This window comes from Vitis riparia, chromosome 3 (assembly GCF_004353265.1).
Source record: "Vitis riparia cultivar Riparia Gloire de Montpellier isolate 1030 chromosome 3, EGFV_Vit.rip_1.0, whole genome shotgun sequence".
In the NCBI taxonomy this organism is placed as follows: domain Eukaryota; kingdom Viridiplantae; phylum Streptophyta; class Magnoliopsida; order Vitales; family Vitaceae; genus Vitis; species Vitis riparia.
The window spans coordinates 1,687,109-1,708,898 of record NC_048433.1 but is presented as its reverse complement, the minus strand read 5'-3'; the positions used below and the strand labels follow the sequence as shown (position 1 = coordinate 1,708,898).

At 33.1% G+C, this 21,790-nt stretch overlaps 1 protein-coding gene and 3 long non-coding RNA genes across 4 annotated transcripts; 2 read left to right on the top strand and 2 right to left on the bottom strand.

The window, feature by feature from the left end:
• Positions 1-2,313: 2,313 nt before the first annotated feature.
• On the top strand, positions 2,314-3,048 carry LOC117911925. Its single transcript, XR_004650948.1, has 2 exons — positions 2,314-2,593; positions 2,689-3,048. It is a non-coding gene; the product is annotated as an uncharacterized LOC117911925 (long non-coding RNA).
• A 136-nt stretch (positions 3,049-3,184) lies between these two features.
• LOC117911703 lies at positions 3,185-4,150 on the bottom strand. Its single transcript, XR_004650898.1, has 2 exons — positions 3,990-4,150; positions 3,185-3,712 (listed from the first exon to the last, which is right to left on the bottom strand). It is a non-coding gene; the product is annotated as an uncharacterized LOC117911703 (long non-coding RNA).
• Positions 4,151-4,343: 193 nt separating this feature from the next.
• Positions 4,344-6,585, bottom strand: LOC117911702. Its single transcript, XR_004650897.1, has 5 exons — positions 6,508-6,585; positions 6,037-6,401; positions 5,871-5,959; positions 5,285-5,475; positions 4,344-4,432 (listed from the first exon to the last, which is right to left on the bottom strand). It is a non-coding gene; the product is annotated as an uncharacterized LOC117911702 (long non-coding RNA).
• Positions 6,586-12,472: 5,887 nt separating this feature from the next.
• LOC117911439 (translation initiation factor IF3-1, mitochondrial) lies at positions 12,473-21,507 on the top strand. Its single transcript, XM_034825816.1, has 8 exons — positions 12,473-12,781; positions 12,857-12,947; positions 13,459-13,526; positions 14,345-14,443; positions 17,068-17,124; positions 18,556-18,624; positions 19,718-19,780; positions 19,880-21,507. Exons 1-8 carry the CDS (start codon positions 12,569-12,571, stop codon positions 21,248-21,250), a joined length of 2,031 nt encoding a protein of 676 aa, XP_034681707.1. The 5' UTR covers positions 12,473-12,568; the 3' UTR covers positions 21,251-21,507.
• The last annotated feature ends 283 nt before the right edge of the window (positions 21,508-21,790 follow it).

Genomic DNA, 21,790 nt, shown 5'->3' with positions numbered 1-21,790 from the left:
GCCTTGTGGTAGCACACTTATGTTGCATAGGAACTTAAATTGGGTTTCATTTTCCCATTTTTCACTCAGCCATTTCTTTGGAATGTGGTTAACCCACCCATATGCACTCCTTCAGTTGTATTTAAGTGGAATTGCTCCAACTGTACAAGGCATTTACACCAAGTGTACAATGGCAATGTACTAAATGTACAAGGGTGTACAAGGGTGTGTATCTTAAGGTATTTCAAGTGATTTTGAAGAACTTAGTCATCAACATTTTTCACTCATCGTAAACATTCTTCACACATATCGGTTGACAACACACTCCTTCCATGTATATTATTTTATTTGTACAATGTTAGTTCATTGTTTTAGCTCCCCCACATTACTTAGGCGTAGGAACCGAAATGAAGGTTAAGTTTTTCCTCATTTTCCCTTATCCACGATAATGGAAACATTGTTGCCCCACCCATATGCACTTGTTCGATCGTCCATTTGGTGGATTGCATAACTGTACAAGCCATTTACACTAACTGTACAATCCAAAAGTGCTAACTGTACAAGTGTGTACAACCCTACTTATATTGAAGGATTTCAATTTTTTTTGAAAAAAATTCGCTGCTCATTTCCTTATTTTTTTGCTAGGGGGGCATCCCTCACAGTCATTCCTCATTTCCCTTCGTACACATTCAAATGCCTTGTGGTAGCAAACTTATGTTGCATAGGAACCTAAATTGGGTTTCATTTTCCCCTTTTTCACTTAGCCATTTCTTTGGAATGTGGTTAACCCGCCCATATGCACTCTTTCAGTTGTATTTAAGTGGAATTGCTCCAACTGTACAAGGCCTTTACACCAAGTGTACAATGGCAATGTACTAAATGTACAAGGGTGTACAAGAGTGTGTATCTTAAGGTATTTCAAGTGATTTTGAAAAACTTAGTCATCAACATTTTCCACTCGTCGTGAACATTCCTCACACATATCGGTTGACAACACACTCCTTGGTAATGGAAACATTGGTTACCCACCCATATTCACTTGAAAATATATACCTATTAGGGATTTGGTGATTGGACAAGGCATTTACACTAAGTGTACAAAGCAAATGTGCTAACTGTACAAGTGTGTACAAGGGTGCCTATCTTGAAGGATTTGAAATGCTTTTGAAAAAATTGCTTGCTCATTTATTTTTTCTAAGGGAGACATTCCTCATTTCTCTTCGTACACATTCATTGGATGAGATAGCGCGCTTATGATGAATAGAAACATCGATTTGGTGTCATTTTTCCCCAACTCGGTGAGCCATGACATTGGAACGTGGTTAACCCAGCCATATGCACTAGTTATGTTGTATCTAGGTTGAATTTCTGCAACTGTACAAGGCATTTACACTAAGTGTACAAGGCCAATGTACTAAAAGTACAAGGGTGTACAAGGGTGTCTATCTTACTTTTTCCAAACGTGAGGAACAAGTCCATTGATAATTTAAACACAAATATTGACTATAAGTCTCTAAAAAACCTTATTATTATAATCAATCAAGCCAATATCCACCCAACTAACCCAAGGGCAAAGTGGGTTCTTATTACCAAGCCTTGAGCAATTTTGCCCACAAAAAAACCTAGGACAAAAAAGGGAAAAAGCGACACGAAAAAATGTTATATATATATATATATATATGAAAAAAAAAAAATCTCAAACCACATGGCATCCACATGATTGAGAAACACCAATTTAGAATTTATTTTGATAGGGGATTTACTTTAGAGAATATTTTTTGAAAACAAGTTATTTTTGTTCAAAACCCCCATGAACATGCAGTCTGATGATGTATAAGGCATAAGAGTAGAGAAACGATGGTCTTATTGGTGACTCGATATTTTCTTTGCAAGGAAGATGAAGAGTCTATAGATCACATCTTTCTACATTGTATGGGGAGGTAGGGTGTTATGGAATTTGGTGTTTTCCTTGTTTCGGGTTGTGTGGGTGATGGCAAGTTCAGTAAGAGAAACTCTTTTAAGGTGTCCTAGTTCATTTTGGACAAAAAATGAAAGGTCTAGAGGTTTGTCCCATTGTGTACATTTTGGACATTATGTAAGGGCAGGAACTAGAGATCATTTGAAAGCAAAAAAAATGCCTAATCAAGCGCTAATCACATGTCTTTATAGCCTTTTGTTGTGGGATAGATTGTAGATTGTACATAGATGATCCCTAACCATGTTAAGAGTTTATAGATTGGTTAGGGTTTTCATGAAGGGATTTTTGTTTTTCTTGCTCTTTTGTGTTTTTGCTTTTTGGCCTCACTAGTTATGACTTGTGTACATTGGAGCACTTTTGGTAGGTGTTTTTTGTTAATACATTTATTTTATTTGCCTGTCAAAAAAATAAAATAAAATTGAAGAGTAGTTAATCAGAAAGCATTGGAGTTGTTTGGAAGAGACTTAGGGTTCTAAGAATCACCTTGTCAAGTTTGCTTCAATCGTCAGTATTAGCAGTACTATTGGTTTGCATCAGTTTTATTGTAAGTAATCATTTGTGGAATCATTTTCTGCTTCACAGGTCCCTCTAAACAATATGTTTGGGTACTCAACATCACTTCGTTCAATGACTCAGGTAAAACCAAGTATCATTTTATAAGGGCTATGCCATAGCTGGAGTTGCTCTGTAGAATATGTTAAAATATATGTTATTTGATCCTCTATGTGCAGGGGAAAGGTGAATTCATAATGGAATACAAAGAGCATTCACCGGTTTCTCAAGATGTGCAGCTGCAATTAGTGAACACCTACAAGGCCAATAAGGCAGCTGAAAATAGTTAGGATTCTGCTGTGACTTTTTGAGAAACACGTCCCTACATTCATAGTGTAAGCCATCTCTTATTTTTTTATATTTATCCGGGCCAAAAGTGTTCTGGTCTCTAAATTTTGACAAGCCAAATAATTGTTACCTACATTCTTTAATACAAATAATGTATGAAATCACTGTACTTTAAACAGGTATTCATCACAGTCAAATTGTCTTAAAAAGGATAAAAGGGCTATGCAATTTTCATCTCCTTCTCTCTCAAATTGTCTCATATTGTCTTTAAACAGGTATTTATGACAAAGGAAGAAAATGATGGATCTTCAACTTGAATGATAATTCAAATTTTCCATTGAAAATTTACAATAGGTAGTTAAATTAAAATAGGAAAACCAATCTTTGTTTCAAATAGCCTATACTGCAGAGAAGGGTAATATAATGTTTTCAACTGTGCCCTAGAATGACCCATTAAAATGAAATCATGTTCTATTAAGATGTTTTATTACAAGGGATCCAATACATTAACCCAGAAAATTCCAAAGCAGAGAACCCAAAACTTGAAAGATTGCACTTCATAGAAGCTTATTGATGCTTGAGTTTGCTTGGTTTTTCTCCAGAGACAATTTCTGTTGTTTCTCATAGGAAGAGTTTCCAGGAGACAAAAAACATTGGTTTTAGGAATGTCTAGCTTGCCATTGCATAAACAAAGTAAACCTGTGTAATGCAACCATAACCAATTTTCCCAAAGAGAGGGCTATCATGTCATATTGCATCCACATTTCCCTGCTTCTCAAGTCACTCAAATCAGATAACAAAATTTTTCTTTTTGGCCATCTGGGTAAATGCTTCTTCCTTTCTTGTTGGCATCTCTAGTTCTGGCTCTAGCTTCCACCATGTCATTGGATACTTGTTCCAAGCTAGGGGGAACCACTGCATGTATAAAAATGACAAGAATCTTACAATCTAAATTGCTTGATGGCTAATTGCACATGATAAGCAGCGTAGCAATATCACCAACACGGTTTTGATAACCTAGTGGGAGCGGATTATGATAATTCAGTGATTGTGAGAACCCCAACTTATGCATTTTCTCATTAACAACCATTTTTAGGCATTGAAAAGTGGAACTTTTTATTGGATTGTCACAACCCCCATGGAAATATCATCATCCTCCAACGTACTGGAAAATAATGTACACTACTGATACCTTTAGCTGCATAGTCCTTTTCCACCATTCATGCTCGGACCCCCTACTAAAAAAAGGACAGAAATAGAGTGAAAAGACCAAGAAAGTTTCTATATTCACTAGAAAATAAAGAAACTTTGTACCTCACGAAAGTAATTGGAAATCTGTTTAGAAAATCCTTGAACAGACCTTCTATACTCACAGACAAGGCATTGATCAAGAGTTTGAAATTTGTCTTCTCGTATCTGAACCAGCCATCAATGCAGTGTTAGAACCCAGAGTGATCTGGGGCCAACACAGAAATAAAATGAGTAGAAGGGACTCACTGATCTCAGGCAAACCTTCAAGCTCAATGGTGAAGCTTTTTTAAGCCTCTTTAAAGTTGAATATCACCAAGCCTCTTTAAAAATAAGATATCTTCCACAAATGAACTTCAGCTTCACAAAATTGAAACATTCTACCATCTGTGAATTAGCATAGCAATAAAAGGAGAGTGTCAACTAACCTCCATGTTCAATAATATCTTTTTGCTTAAAAGAATCTCAATGGTCTGAAATACAGAGGTAATTTCATAAAAAATAATTCATCTGAAAGAAGATAGGGCCTAAATCTGAGAAAAAAATATCTATAGAATAGTGGAAGTAGATGTGTAAACATGCAAAAGGAATCATGGAAACCCATATAAATGCACAATATGCAATAGCAAAGTATAGGCTATTGAAATGCAAAAGATGCAATAAATATGAAAACAGAGAGAATTTAAAAGCTGAAGATATATCTTTCAAAAGCACGTGGGAAGGACATGTTTTTGTCTAGGTATGAACCATTGCAGAGTCTAGGACCACAAGATATAGCATTCCACTTGGTTTAATTTCTCATCAATCACCTTTTTCTTTCATCAGTTTCAATTCTCAATTTTTGTTAAGAAATCTAAATAGCGGAGAACAGAAGTTCCTTTGTGGTGATGGGTAATAGATTCAAAACCAACATACTCACTGGCAGAGGAACATTGATAAGCATTAGAAATATATCTAACTGCAGAATCGAACCCATAGTGCTAGTTGTTCCAAATGAAAACACAAACTACTAAAAACATAAGCTGTGAAAGCAAGATATAGCAAGAAAGTGAACTATAAACAGTCCCCACCAGAATGCCAGCAAAATGATCCTAAAAATGTAGGTATATACTGACTTTATTTCTGGTTAATTTTACTATGATAATGTATTGGTCTAGTTACTATAATGGTATAGTGGGGGTTCAGTAAATCTGGGTTCTATCAGTGTATGCATGCACAAAACAACATAACAGAACTTACTTCCAGGGATCATCCCCAACAAGAAGTACATCATTCTCATAATCCACATACACCATTTTCCAACCTGAGCCTTTCTCGTCGTTGAGCACACCTACAACTCCAAACATGCATTCAATTGCCTAGCATAATTCTACATAATTCTTAAAACTTGCAACATCAATTGACCTCCCAACTGATCCCATTTTTTGAACCTGCCATAGCAAACAATGCCATCAAAACCAGAACTCCCTGTTTTCTAATAAAAAAATCCACCAAAAAAGAATGTCCTTATTGAATGATGCAAGGTAGAAACATATGATAAAAAACTGTTAGTTGGCAAACATAGAAACGTCAATGTGTAGCGAAATGGAGTTTGCAGTGACATTATGGTAGTAACAATATGTTAAAACTAAACTGGGCACACACTGGATCAAGGAGGCATGTAGGAGTGTTGTTGACTTGTTTCAATATACTTCAGGTGGTAATGATGGGCATGCCTCAATCTTTTTTATGAAAAAGAGACAATGTAGTCATTTAAAGATATTCAAATTGTTAGTTAAAAAAAATTTGTATCAACAGAAATAAAACATGGTACCGTAAAACATACCACAAAGTGAGTCTACCACAAACCAATACGCATATGGCATGTCCTCTGGTTTTCCTCTTTCCTGCCAGAGCTGCCTTCAGAGTACTAATCTGAAATAATAGTTAAAAGTTTTCAGAATAATAAATAAGAATTGAGAAGAATGATAAATAATGAGAGCATTCAGAACCTGTTCTTTCAACTCTTTCACATCTGCACTATCCTTGTTTACACGAGCAGCACCAAGTTCTACTGTGGCAAATCGCTCTGCAAATTTAACTGTGCTAATTGTTTCTCCATCAACATCCGGTTCAGGGCTAATGTGAACAAACATTAGTGTCTTGGTTTGCCCCCCTAAAGAGAATTACAATCCAAAAACAAAATTTAAAGAACTACATTTGTCCACCATAAATTACATACAAATGTGCTAACTTTATACAGTCTTATCACAAATTACAATCCCCTTTAATATCTCCGGACACGATCTCGGTGTGCATTTTGTGCTGAGAACAACATACTCCCCATAATCTTCAACCTGTAATGTTTCAACTTTCCCTGCATTCATTCAAGTTGATAGCAACAAATCAGCAAATTAATTAATTAGGCTTTTCTAACTATTTTAACATTAATGAGATAGTCATAGATAATTCCTCCTACGTACCACATCGATTGATTTGGAGAACCCCCCCATTGACCACAATTCCATGAATTTCATTACAAAAACTCTGCAATCGTGCCTACGTTAATATAATTACGAAAACGTTATTAAGTGTGGAATTATAAATAAGAGATGAACTTAAATTAAGTTGCAATCCTATACAATATCCCGGACTGCAAGGTCAACACTCTATGTCAATCAAATTACAAATGTATTAAAACTCAAACAAGTGCACGAAGAGGTGGAAGAGGTTCCTTGCAATACCAATGTATTGATAGATGAGCTAGACAACTTAAGGGGAAGAGAAGTAAAAGCAACCCACCACAACAATAGCAATCTTTTATCAACACACATCCAATTGATGTAGAAGTTTGCAATTTTGGTTCCTTACAATTCCAGAAGAATAATTGTCAACCCAAAAATGTAAACTATATATCTAATGAGAACCAAAACAGAGTTGGAAAACTCATCTTTGGTAGCTTAGTAACTATGTTTTAATTAGACATTTTTTAATTGTATGTTCTAGAAAAGAAGCAAGTAAAGTGCTCTAACCATATAAATTTTGAATAAATACCCAAAAAAGAAGAAAAACAAGTGTAGCCTATAGAAGATTTTGTTAAAAAATGAAGTTCAATCTCCATTTCGTGTCCCACATGTGCGTGTACTGTTTCAAAGTTCTCTATTCAAGAACCTATCTTTGTTTTCGAGAAATGAGTTTGGAGATGCCTACCCCATATAATTTAATATTCAAGCAAAAGCTAAGAAAATGAAATGGCCACTTCAGTAAAAAAACCAGTTTTAACAAGTTGCTCCACATGAACTCTGTGTGTGTGCAAGTTCTTTGTTCAACCCAGCAAATCTAAAGGAAAATTTAAAAGTTATCTTGGGTCTTAATGACATTAAGGGCATGGAGAACTAAAAACTAGATGATCAATGCATTGGCAAGCTTATGCTACCATGAAGCCTTCAAAAATCCGATTCTTTCCTAAAAATTGAGAAGCTGCTAACAAGCCAAAGACACATCATAATCTCTTTCTTTAGAATGAAAAATTTAAAAGCAGCTGGAAAAACATATTTACAAAGCACAAACCGACTAAAATATGAGTTTATGTCATAGAACAAGATTCCCATTCCTTCAGTTTTGTTGTTTTCTGACAAGGAAATCAATTCAACCAAACTGAAAAAGGGCAAAAACCCATGTAAACAAATATTATAATACAACAAAAAATAAAGGATCAGAAGGATCTAACAACTAAATGTAACCTTGCTTAGCAATCTACTAACCTCAAATATGCAACAAGAGAGACCCAACTGAAATCTATACCTTATTCAAATTTTCGAGAGAGACGAATGCGAGAAAAAATGAAAGAGCCGCAGAGATTGAGATGCAACCGATGGAGGTGCTCGGGAGGAAGAGAAGAAAACGGCTTCTAGGCTTGAAATGCTGAAGAGAGACCAAAATTTAGGCAATCTACTAACCTCAAATATGCAACAAGAGAGACGCAACTGAAATCCATACCTTATTCAAATTTTCGAGAGAGACGAATGCGAGAAAAAATGAAAGAGCCGTAGAGATTGAGATGCAAGCGATGGAGGTGCTCGGGAGGAAGAGAAGAAAACGGCTTCTAGGCTTGAAATGCTGAAGAGAGACCAAAATTAGGGCAAAATTCCAAAAAGCCGCAGAGATTGAGATGCAAGCGATGGAGAAACTCGGGACGAACAGAAAAAACGGCTTCTAGGCAGAGAAGAAAACGACTTCTAGGCAGAGAAGAAAACGGCTTCTAAGCAGAGAAGAAAATGACTTCTAGGCAAAGAAGAAAACGGCTTCTAGGCAGAGAAGAAAACGACTTCTAGGTAGAGAAGAAAACGACTTCTAGGCAGAGAAGAAAATGGCTTATAGGCTTGAAATGCTAAAGAGAGCAAAATTAGGGCAAAATTCCAAAGAGCCGCAGAGATTGAGATGCAAGCGATGGAGGAACTCGGGATGAAGAGAAGAAAACGGCTTCTAGGCTTGAAATCTGAAGAGACACCAAAATTAGGGCAAAATCATTTATGCATGTCAGCAAAATATTATGACTTGTTCGGTGACCTTTTTAAAAAATGGTTATCATTTTTTAAAAATAGAAGTCTAATTATAAAGACAACTTTCTTTCTTTTTTTCCCAATTTTTTCTTTCTTTACTTTTGCTTAATGAAAAAAGTTTTCAAAATATTATTCCTATTTTAAATTCTTTCTTAGGATACCCTGAAAAAAATGCATGGCATCCAAACACAGTATAAATTTGTAATAAAAAACCACTTATTTTTTTGGAATAAATTCTTAAAAATTTGTTATAGTAAAAAATTAAACATAAAAATATAAAATTGTTTTAAAAATTATTTCCAAGCAAGCCTTGTTTGACAATTGTTTTTTAAAACAATTCTAAAAAATAGTTTTTAAAACCGTTTTATGATGTTTTGTAAAAAAAAATGGTATGTTTGAGAACTAAAATGTTTTTAACCTGTTTTAAATATTTTTTTAAATATATTTCAAAAAATAATTTTTATGTCTATAGGACTTTATTTTTAATTATTATACATGTTTGTATAATTATTTTTTAAAACAAGTGAAAACAATTTAAAATAATTAAAAGATATTCTTTGAAAACATAATGGATCTATTTGGTAACTATTTTCAATAACAATTTTTTATTATTCAAAACAAAAAAAAAAATGTCAAAACACTTTTCACAACCAAAAATTGTTTTTTGTTTTATGTTCCTTTTAGTTGTTTTCGGATGTTTTCAGTTGTTTTTTTTAGGGTTGTTTTAAAAAATAATTATACAAATATGTAAAATGATTAAAAATAAAATACCAAATATAAAATTTAGTTTTAAAACATATTTAAAAATATTAAAATATGTTAAAAACATTTTAGGTTTCAAAATATATTTTTGTTTTACAAAACATCATAAAATAGTATTCAAAATATTTTTTGTAACTGTTTTTTAAAGCAGTTCTGAAAAATAGTTTTTAAAAATTGTTTTATGGTATTTTGTAAAACAAAAGTCTGTTTGAGAACCTGAAATGTTTTTAACATTTTTTTATTTAAAAAAATAATAATTTTTTTATGTCCATAACTTTATTTTTAATCATTATATACGTTTATATAATTATTTTTTTAAACATTTCTCAAAAAACAAGCGAAAACAACTAAAATATGTAATTTGAAAACACTCTGTTTTCTGATAACATAAAATATAAAACAATTTTTGGTTGCCTAACGTGTTTTTCAGTTTTTTTGTTCTGAAAAACAAAAAACTATTATTGAAAACAGTTTTCAAATAGGGCCTTAAAAAACATTTTTCAAAACTCTTTTCGAGAACAATTACTTAAAAAGCCCCATGTTTTATGTTCTTAATAATAGAAAACAAAAAATAGTTTTTTGATTATTAAACATCTTTTCTAGTCTTTTATTTTATTTTAAAAAACATAAAACCATTCTCGAAAATAATTGTCAAACCCTTAACCTTCCAAAAATCATTATTTTAAGTACCATATCTTGTTTTTTTTTTTTTTTATAAAGCATAATAAGTTATCACGCAATTGTAAATATCTAAGTATTTTCCTGTTATCAATGGTCAAGATTCGTTTTTATACGCATTGAATGACCAATATTGTATTAAGAATGTAGGTCACTATATCAAATCAGTATCTTTTATAAATACGAATTCAATTCAATCAATTTTATTTTAATTATGCTTACTATAATTTTTGCCACGTCCAATAATTCATCGACCATAACTCCATGTAATCTTACCAAAGCCTTCATTTTAATACTAGAGTAATTAGTATCACGAGTTACAAATCAACAATAAATTAACATTGATCAGGGAGGATAAGTTTAATTAAATCCCACTAATCTATAAAAGGTGATGTATTTGTTTATCATTTTTAAGTCAATTTCCAAAAGGGTCGAATATTAGATATATATATATTTTTAAAACCTAATATTTTTAATTAAAATTTATTGACCCATAAAGGTGTGAACATTAGTGACGCCATTGCATGGTCACAATCAAATTTACCAACATTTATTAATATATAATAATGCTTTTTTTCCTATTGATGACAACATGATTTTGGTCATACAACTATTTTCTATTAATTAATAATTTTTTTTTTCCAAAAGGAAAAATGAAAATAAAATGGTTTATTAATTAAAACCTCAATAATCATTAAATTAAATTATATTATATCAAAAGAAAATGTTTGAAATGTAAAATCTAATTATGCTATAATCGAGAGATTATAAGGTGAAATTGAAGTCAAAGTTATTGCTTTTAAAGTGCAATATTAATATCATAAAAAGTTTTATAAAATCTGTTTTATTTTTATTTTTTTATATATAATTCAAAATAGAGCTTCTATAAGAAACATATTTTCCTAACTTCTATATTGGAATCTTTAGAGGTCGTAAACTATTTGAATAAAATTAATCAAATACGTGTATAAACTTAAAAAATATATGTTTTGGCTTTTCAAAAATCTAATTTTATTAAAAAGAGTGTATAATTTGTATATTGTTACATCATCACGATAATAGATAATAGGAAAAAAAAAAAAATAGAATAAGAACACACAGATTCACATGAAAAACTTTGTATGAAAAAATCTACGAGTAGAGAATAAAAAAATTCACAATATAAAAGATTGATATAAAATGAGAGAGTTGCGAACGGTTATGATAAAAATATAATCATCATAACCCAAAAACGATACATCATCACATATAACCCCCGAACCTTCAACAAGGGTCCATGGTGGTAGCGAAGGGATCGGGTCAATTTGTCACACATGTTGTTTTGCGAGTTTTTTGGGTTAGACCAAATATAATTTATATATATATAAGTTATATATTGGGTTGAAAATTGGGTAAGTTAATGATTATTTGGACATTATAGGGACTTATTTTTAAAAAATAGAAGACAATAATAATATTTATATAAAATATAGTAACTTTTATATAAAAAGTATATATTTATTTTATAATAATTTTTTAGAGCTATTATATTTTAAGGTAAATCTAAAAGAAACAAAAGAATTCATGTATTTTTATATAAATTACCATCCCCTTCAATTTTTTAAAATAAAAAATAAGAATTGTATTTAGAGTCCGTCTAAAAGTAATTTTAGGAAGTACTTGTAGTCTAAAAAATGTTCTTGAAAAATGATTAGGTATTTGACAAAATTTATGAAATGTTTTTAAAAATTTGAAAATTCATTTGTAATGTTGAAAAGACGCTTATAATGTTTTTTAGAAAAATATTTGATAGTTGATTTTCCTAAAAAAAATTTTAAAACAAATATTTTCATTAAAAATACTTTAAGTAAAAACACTGCAAGACATACTTTAAAGTGCGTTTGGTAATAATTTTGAGAAGTGTTAAAAAAATTAAAAACATTTCATAAAATAATTGTCAAACGCACTTTTAGAGTTCGTTTGATAGTGATTTTAGAAAACACTTTTAATATTTATAATATTTAAAAAAATTTATCATTTAAGTATAAGAATGCTAGAAACGTTTTGTAAAATCACTTCCAAACACACTTTTAGAGTGCGTTTGACAATGATTTTATAAAATGTTTATAATTTTTATAACACTTAAAATTTTTTATCTTTCAAAGTATTCGAAAGGCTAAAAATGTTATTAGAATCACTTTCAAACGTAATCTTATATTCTTATATTTTTTTTAGAGTTGAAACAAACCTGAATTAGGTTTTTTAATCTAAGTTTATTCGTGTTAATGAAAAACCTTTAAAAATAAGTAAAAATCAATTTGGGCTGAACTGAACACATAGCCCAACGTATTCCCAATAAATATCACCTTTGGACTGAACAAGGTAGGTCCATGGGCCGGCCCAATCTTCCGCCCAAATTCCCTATAATCTCCACCAAGCGGATCGACGGCCTAAGAGCGTCGAGACCATATCACAGAGAGCTTCTCTTCGAGCTGGTATCATCAATGACCGATTAGGTTTTTCCTCGTAATGTTAGACATCGACATCTTCAACTAGAAAAACGATGTCGTTTTGGTACAGAATCAACCAACCAAAGCTGAAATGGCAAACCCTAACTCGCCAATTCAAGCGGTGTTACCTCCAAATTCCTCATGCTCATTCGCTGAATAACACTCCTCATCAAACAATTCGAGGGTTTGAGAATCCATGTTGGGTTAATCGTAGAAACCCATCCGATTTTTGTTACAATGTTAGGTTTTTCGCAGCCCCGGTTCAGGTAATCACGTGAGTTTAATGTGTAAATTGATGGGTTTTTGGTTGTGGTTAAATTGGTTTGTTGATGGAATCTCAGGCCAAGCCGAAGCAGGAAGAGAAGGACGCAAGCGGGCCTCGAATGAATGAGCAAATCAGGGCTGATTTTGTTCGGCTTGTGATCGATGATGGTGTGTTTTCTTTTGCTGTTGATTCTTTCCCTTTTTTTTTTTTTTTTAACTCGTTGAAATTCCAATGCTGTGATATTGCTTGAATTGTTTAAAAAACTTAGGATTTTGAGCTTTATTCGAAAACATTGTGTATGCATATTTGAAATTGCTCTTGAAGAAGCTGATATAAAAGGTTTTGAATTGAGTGTTACAATAATCTTTTACAGTCATTGATCCGGAAAAGTTGTTATTTGGATTTAATGATCTGTTTTTGATTAATCACTGCAATGCTTATATCCCAATTGTATTGAGCTGCCTTGAGTTTTTAGTCTCAGTTAAAGGGATTAAACAGATGGGCTAAAGATTTGAACTGATTCCTATGTGATGTGATTTAGGGAATAATGAGATACATATAGAATTTGTGTTGGATATTAGCAAAGTTTGGGAAGAAGATATTCAAATGTCTTTTTGATGATTTAAGTTTGCATTAGATTTTTAGAAGGCCATTTTTAAAAAAAATTATGTGTTGCAGGGCATGAGATTGTCTCAAGGATGGTAGCACTGGAGCGAGCAAGGAAACTCAAGCTTGATTTAGTTGAGGTAAGCTGTTTCAATTTCATAGCCATATTAGTTATTGTGAGAAATCGTCAACATTATAATTGCCAAGATAAAATTCTGAAGCAAAAATAGAGTCCTGTTACTTCCAGAGTACTTGTTGTTATGCACCTTCCTTCTTACTTTGTTGTTCTCTTTTGGTTTTGTATTTTTGCTTTTAAATCATTTAGTTTGTTCTAATTTCCTTTAAAATATTTTATCACTACCATGGGGTGTAATTGGATTGTTATGCAATAGATGGTGACTTGAGAAAGCTGTAAAGTTTGGCCTATGCAGATTTGCTTGACTTATGGGTTTATTGATCTGCACTAGTGTGCAAGTCATTCCATATCTCTATTTTTAAGGGAATGGTCCTAGCATTCAACAAGATTAAGTTTTGGCTGGTTTTGGTTTGCAGGATGGTGTTGGGGGGAAGGGGGGCTGATGTTGTTTTAAATGGATCCTTTTATATATATATATATATATATATAAAATTTAATTCCTTATAATTTCCTTGTTTTTCTTTAGTATAACTGTAAAAGTTATTATTGTTGGTTTTATGAACAAAAAATGTAGCAAATTTTTTTTATTAAAAATTCCTAGAAGTTCCCTATTATAGTCTAGAATAAAAAAAGTGGAGCTGTTAGAACTTTGGCTCCTTAGATAATTAGCCTTTGTTCTTTTCACTTTTTTTTTTGTCTTCTGATGCAAATTTTCTGGATATATTCTTTAAGATAATCTTTTCTGTTTTGTCTACTTTCTTTCTTCAGCTGAATTCCTGTATAGTGGCTTGATAAATTTCTCTTGTTTTATGCTTTTTACAGGTTCAACGAAAGGCTGAACCACCTGTTTGTAAAATCATGGACTTCCATAAAGAAAAGTACAAACAGCAAATAAAGGAAAAGGACCGTGCAAAAAGCAAGGTTGGTCATTTTTGTGCTTTTATACTTGTCTTCAATTTTGTTTGAATGAAATCAACAAATCAAATGTTTCAGATGTGAGTAATTACTTTGATATTGTTGTTCATGTTGCTAGTAGTTTATTCATATTAATCTCTATAATTGAGTTTCTTGATTGTTGGTATGTTCCGTGCTTTAAAAGGCTATTGAGGCTTATGCCTTGGCTCTCCTTAAGGTGAGACTCTACAAATTAGCCTTGAGGTTATAGCCTCAATTAGGATAATGGAGGCTTAAGCCTCACCCTATCGAGGCTTATGGCTTTGAGGTTGTATCTTCAAGGCTGTTGAGGCATAAGCCTCAAATACTCAAAGGATTTTTGGCCTTTATGGGCTTTTGGCGTATATTTTATAAGAGACTTAAGTATCAATTTTAAATGAGTTTTAATGGGTTCTATCATCTATGCTTTTGTGGACTTTGGATATTGATTTCATGAGTTTAGTATTGGGTCCCTACTTGGTTAAACCTTTTACAAAATAAGGGCTTAGTTGACTTTCAATTAACCTTTTAAATGAAAATGAAAAAGAGAGATTGAGAGAATTAGGGAATTGATGACTGTCTTAGTGGCTGATCTCATATATAATCTAATATTTGATAGATAGATAGAAAATGATACCACTACAACTTGTGAACAAAGAAGAAGGATGGACAGATATTAACACCAATGGAGAGGATGATATAGCAATTGGATATGATTATATTCCTTGGAAGGTTGAAAACAATTAGATAAAACCATGTGAGAGAGCCAAATTTTATGAGAAAAAAAGGAACTAAATTAGAACTGTTAACAATGAAAAATAATTAATTTTATCATTATGAAGTTTATGTTTTTTTATTTATTATTATTTAATTTTTTTGTGACTATATGAGTATTTCTTTTTTTATTTTTGATAATTTATTATTATTTAGTTACTTTAGTTGAGGCTTATACCTCACCTCATATAGACAAAACGCCTCAAGATTACCTTTAGCCTTTTAAAACATTGGGTATGTTTCTTGCTTCTTGTAGAGTACAAGTAAGATTGTCAAAGTAGTGCATTTAGAATTTCTCCATCTTATGTGGAGAGTGATCTATGATGTGGTAAATAAGAAGTTGATTTATTCACCACACAAGGATGCTTTTCTAGCTAATAGATGATCCTGTGAGTTGTGTGGTTGATAATAGGAAAGAAAATATATTGAATGGACATACATAATATGGATTTATGGCTAAATTTAAAAACATCAGTCACCCATTGCACGCAATATATTAACCTGGTATGTGTAATGCAACATAGGGGTAACTAATGTCCTAGTGTGTATTGGAGAACTCTATGTGAATGAACTATCAGTCAATTAAGCATTTCATCATCCCCAAACAGTAAAATAATCATACTCTCTCAAGTGATTTGTGCAGAAATTTGATTTGAAGCAAAAATTATCTTTTGGAGTTTGATCAATCCACAATAAAAGAAATAAATCAAATCACTCCTTAAATATGAAGCCATAATTGTGAAAATGAAAGGATGGCAAAATAATGTCAAGGGTTTCTGATAAAAAAAAAAAAAAGAAGAAAAAAAGCGAAAAAAAAAAAATGATGTGAAGGGAATGGAAGAATATGGGCTGGTTTATGTGATGGGCTAAAAATTCCCTGTGATGTGAATAATAATAGTATAAAGAGGATATGATCTTAGCTGGTGAAGCAGGTTTTGGGAAAAAACTAAAGTGGAATGATTTGGGTAAAATAGAGATAAATCTCAATGGCATCACAGTGAGAAGTTACTAAGGGTTGAGTAATATATGGCAAGTTGGTTAATAAAGTTGTTCAAGCTTCTTAACAATTAATTTTGGCGCTTTTTGTTTACAATCCACTGTTTCTTTACTTAAAAAAATAAAAAATAAAAAGCTTTTGAACAATTAAACATTGAAGTAATGAAATAGAAAAAGAGAGAAGAAACAAAATAGTATAGAGAAAGAGGAATATATATATATATATATATATTTTTTTTTTTTATAGGAAATGACAAACGGATATATTGATAGAAAAAAGAAGTACAAGAGAAGGATGAGGAATCACCAAAGAAAACTAAACTACAATAATACAAAAACAAGAAAATACAAAGTAAAAACAAACAAACTCTCTAGATTAGACCAACCCATTGGAATTACACACCGCTAGCCAATCAAGTTGTAACACGTTAAGGGGAATCCCCTTAAAAACCTTGTATAGAGAAACTCTAGAAAAGAAGAAGAAGAAGAAGATCAAATTGTATAGAGAAAGAGGAATATTAACAAAGGGAAGTAGAAGAAGATCTAGAAAAGAAGAGAAGAACAAGGAAGGCAGTCATCACCATAGGGATTTTCAAGCTAGCCCCAGGAACTCTTTCAAAGAATGCAACCTTTAGTACATACTAGGTAGTTAGTCTAAGATTCTTAAATTCCTACTTTTCTTTTACAATCCTATAGGATAAGATGTAAATAGTCTATTTTTGTACCAATGGTAAATTTAAAAATTCTTGTGGTTAATTTCATACCTTGAGGAGGCATGCTTTATTAGAAGTTTATTTTCCATGCCATGCTGATTATATTTTATTTGTTTTGCTTTTATGCAGTCTGAGTTGACTTTACGGAAAGGAGATTGCAAGGAAGTTCGATTTTCTGGGAAAACTGTAAGTTCTTTCTCTAATACTTTTCTTATTTTCTTCTTATCACTTTATTGATTCTTCCTGAAACTTTTGGATAGTGAGTCTTTATTCTTGATTTCTGGAGCAGCATCAACCTCAAATTTTTTGGGACAAAATAATTTGCTGATCTGAAATGGTCATCAGGGCATGCATATGGTAGATGTGACATAGGAACCTTAAAACTGGTAGACTAGAGGCGTCTTTTCAAAACCATATGGTAGTTTTCTTGACCATCAAATCAATTCCAGAGCGCTTTCTACGAAGAAGGGTGTTGTTTAGCTTGCAGTTCATGTCAGGAATGTCAGTCATGATTTGTCTTCCTCATATGCTGAAACAGTGTTGTCAATTTCTGCACTAATGAATCACAAGAGGACAGTTCAATTCACATGATAGCCTGTTTTCTTCGTTGCTAACCAAGTGAGAAATCTTTCTATCTTATCTGTATTGCTGGCCAAATTCTCTTGGGGATCCATTCGTCCAGTGGTTTCTTTCTACTTACATTGTAAAATTACTGGAATGATCAAATGCATTTGACTCGAGTCATTTATCCAATAGGTAAACTAGCTGTATTTATCAGTATTCCTTTATCCAATAGGCATGTTGCTCATGAAGCTCATGAACTTTTCTTACAGCATGTAGATCAAATGCCTTGAAAGACTTGGGTATACATTGAAGACTCAAAATATTAGTGCCTATCAATATAAATACCCACAAGTTTCTAGTCACTAACCTGTTTCTTGAACTCCTCTTCTTGACCTCTTTCCCTGACCCTAATTTACATCCATTCCACCACCCTACGTTTCTGCTGATAGTCAGGATGCTATGTTACCACCAACCACACTACCCAATGGTCCATTTCGGAAATCTGAGAAAAATAACTGGAAAGTATAACTATTATTTTATTACATCAAGTAATACATGTCCTGAATTAGTTATTTAGATGTATGATTACAATATCTAGTGTGATTGGTTTCATATCTTGACTAGTAGTTGTAAAGAGCTAGACGCATTGATGACTGTATGGGTTAAATTTTTAGGTCATTTCATGTCACTAGGTTATATCATTAATCAGTGGGTCACAGATCACTGTAGGCTCCATCTTTTTATTGTTTGTGATTTTTCATAGAAATCACATAAATTTCTTATCAAGAGGGTAAAATTAAATTCTTGCAATTCTATAGTTGAATTGATGCCCTTGTTATGCATTCTTTCTGATGGTAGCCATCTGCTTAGAGTTGTTTCTTTTTGTATAATGTCTCTTTCTGGTGATAATTTCATCTTTTATTTTTTGATGGGGGCAGGAGGATTGGGGAGAAGTATAGTATTTACATTCACTAATGGTATTCCAATTATAAACAAATGATGTTTTCCTAATCAGGGAAAAGGATGTTAAATTACATCTACTTTTGTTTTCAGGAAGCAAAAGACCTTAAGATGAAAGCTGATATGGTTAAGAGATTGATGGATCGTGGTTATCGAGTGAAGGTACTTTCATCAGCCTCCAGGAATGCTCTGATTAATGTTTTGCTATTGTCTATGTTGGCTGATTATTGTATGCGTACCTAACCTGCATGTTGATATTCTTTTGATGTAGAAAGAAAGAAAAAGCTTGAAACTCTATTTTTTTTAATGCGACAATTTAAGTGTGCTTTTGGTATTGTGGAAAAGAGCCAACCTTGAGCCTTGCACCCATATTGTATTATTTTCCTTGATTGATTGCCAGATACTTTGAATATTTATTTATTTTTCTTGATAAGCAAAAAAATGCATTGAGAAATGCTAGTTTTAAATGACTTAATTCCATTTATTAAATTCAATTAATACCAAGAGCCAGCAAAAGGGGCATGAGCTATGTACATGGAAAGTATACCTGCAGCTCCCAGAGAGAGAGAAAAACACAAAGGCCAAGGATGCTGCAGAAAAAAGAAACATAAGAAAGAAACAGAGAGCAGATGAGAAATTGGCTTGGACATATTCCTAGTTGAGATTTATATATTTTCTGGTTGATGAGTGCATATTGAATTTCCAGGAGTGATATTCTATTTGGCATAAAACTAAATTTTGTATCTGATAAAAAATAATAAAGCTAAATTTTGTGCTGGTTTTTCTCTAATTTTAGAATCTGAGCTCCGTATATCACAGACATTTTGTCCATGTATGTATATTTCAGAAATACTTGGCCAGAAGATGCAAAAGCATGAATCCTACAATGGTAAATTGTGAGTATGCCAAGGGCTCATGTTAGTATCCATGGGTGAATGCTAAAGCAAGTGCAGATTATCTAATTGTTTCTCAAGCATGTGGAACTGTAAATTAGTTATGCATGAGTAACTTTCTAACATGCCTTCCAGATTTGGTTTTGCTTGCGTGTCTTATGTTTAATTTTATTTATGGTTCTTTACTTTCTGAGAAGAGAGATTCATTTGTCCACACTTGAATAAGCAGACAAATCACCTGATTTTTAGAAGTTCTCTTATGCTCTTTGCTTCTTATCTTGTGTGTGGTTTGTTTGTGTATCCTTTATTATATTTCAACGAGGATACCGAAATTAACTGTTTTATCTTCTATTCTTAAATAGTGTATGGCCATGGGTACTGAAGATCAAGACTTGGGGGGATTGTTAACTCGTCTGTCTAGTTTGGTAAGGCCATAACTTGATTTTGCTCATATTTCTTTGTCCTGGTTATTCGTAATTACTTGTCTCCTTTTCTCATTCGTTGCCATTAACAACTTTCCACAGATTGAAGATGTTTGTTTTGTGGAAAGTGGACCAAGGGTAGAGAAAAGACAGGCATATGTAATAGTTAGGCATATCAAGTTTGGTCCATCAAAGAAAGGCTCCGGAAAAAAGGCTTCCAAGGTTGTTGGTGTTACTAGCTCTGAGGCTGCTACTATGTCCCCAACCATCAGCCCAACCATTAATCCTTCTAGTTATGTTGAAAGCCCCATACAGCTTGAAGAAGAATCAGACACGGCAGAATCTGATCTGGAAAATGAGGATGAGGTCCTTTCTGATGAAGCAGACACACCTATATCCCCTTCTATGAGAATGGCAGATAAAAATCTTGAAGATAACAAAGCTACTTGGTCAGCTTTTGATGCAAATGATGACTTTGACAAAGTATTCGATTTTACCAATGATGCAAACCCTTCAAATTCTACTGATAAACAAATGAATGCTAAGCTAGAAACATCCTCCTCTCTTGAAAATATTAATCTCTCTGACACTATGCATGGCCCCAGACCAGTCCTTGATTCTACCAGAACGAACTCGGTTCCATCCTCCCTAACTGAGCCTCCACCTGAAACTCTGAATAGGTACAGAAAAAGTGAACCAAGGAACAGGTTTATGCCAACAACATCCATGGATAATAAGGGCCCAGGTGCAACAAACTCACTGAGGTTAGGACCCCAGTTTCTAAACCAAGGAAAGCAAGCACGATCTGATACAAATTCCTCACCTTCAACAGGAAGAACAAGGCAGGATGGAACTGATGCTTCTGTGTTCAGAAACTTGAAGCTTCCACTGCATGAGATTCCCATGCAAGAACCATCTCGGCCTCCAAGCTCTCCACGACCTAGTTACGGGGACTTTAGTGCCCCAAAAGCTGAAGCTCCTGGGAAGCTAGATCCATCTGCAAACTCGGCAAGGTCAGAACCTCGGTTACCAAATCAAGGAAAGCAGTCATGGTCTGATTTAAATTTCGTGCCCTCAACAGGGGGAACCAAGCAAGTTCCAGCTGATACTTCTGTATCCAGAAACTCGAAGCCTCCCACAAATGACGGTCCCAAGCCAGAACAGTCTCATCCTGTGCCTCCAAGCTCCCCGACATCAAGTTACGGGATTTTCAGTGCTTCAAAAGCTACTGCTCCTGGGAAACAAGGCATGTCATCAGAAGTTAACAGGAACAAAGAAGGAAACCCATCTGAATCTGCAAGAAATCCCAGTGCAGGAGGCGTCTTCAATGCGAACTTCCCTTCAAAATCCGATGGCAGCCAGAGAGGAGCTGTCAATCAGGATGGACAAGGAGGATGGGGAATGTTCAGTAGAGAGGGCTCAAAAGTCATCCCAAGCAGGACTTCTGAAAGTGAAGCAAAGGTGCAAAGATGATAGACATAACAACCCTTGTTTTCTAGCCAAATATCCAACTCTGTGCTACCAATAATACTGGGGAGTCCCTAGATTTGGGCAGCTGTGTTCCCTTCATCAGATGAAACCATTACATTTTTCTGATTCAGATGTGTACTGCATAAGCATGCCCTGTAATTTTAAAAAATTGCAGAAATTTTCCAATGTTTCTGCATAATATTTATTGATTCCTTTATGTAGACTAGATTCTTGAATCAATATATCTCTCATTTGCCCTCTTTGCTGGGAGTGAAGCTCCAACTGAACTGAAACTATTATAATTCCATTCATCAGAAACAAGGTTTAATCAGATCCCAATGCTGAAGATCTCTTTGACCTGAAACTGTGTGTCAAACTGCAGATATTTTTCAGGTTTTCTCATGAAAATAATGTTACATACTGGGGGAAAAATGATCAAGTTCTGATCCAAGCCTCTTAGGGCAATCTAGTTTTCAAGTACTTGTTCTTAACAATAACTTTTGATCTCGAGTGCCTTATTTTCAATTATTTTTTATATTTATA

Excerpts from the sequence above, each read along its gene's own strand:
- LOC117911439 (XM_034825816.1), top strand. The coding sequence starts at position 12,569 with ATGTCGTTTTGGTACAGAATCAACCAACCAAAGCTGAAATGGCAAACC. Across the intron at positions 13,527-14,344 it reads TCAAGCTTGATTTAGTTGAG|GTTCAACGAAAGGCTGAACC; the intron begins GTAAGCTGTTTC and ends TGCTTTTTACAG. Across the intron at positions 14,444-17,067 it reads AGGACCGTGCAAAAAGCAAG|TCTGAGTTGACTTTACGGAA; the intron begins GTTGGTCATTTT and ends GCTTTTATGCAG.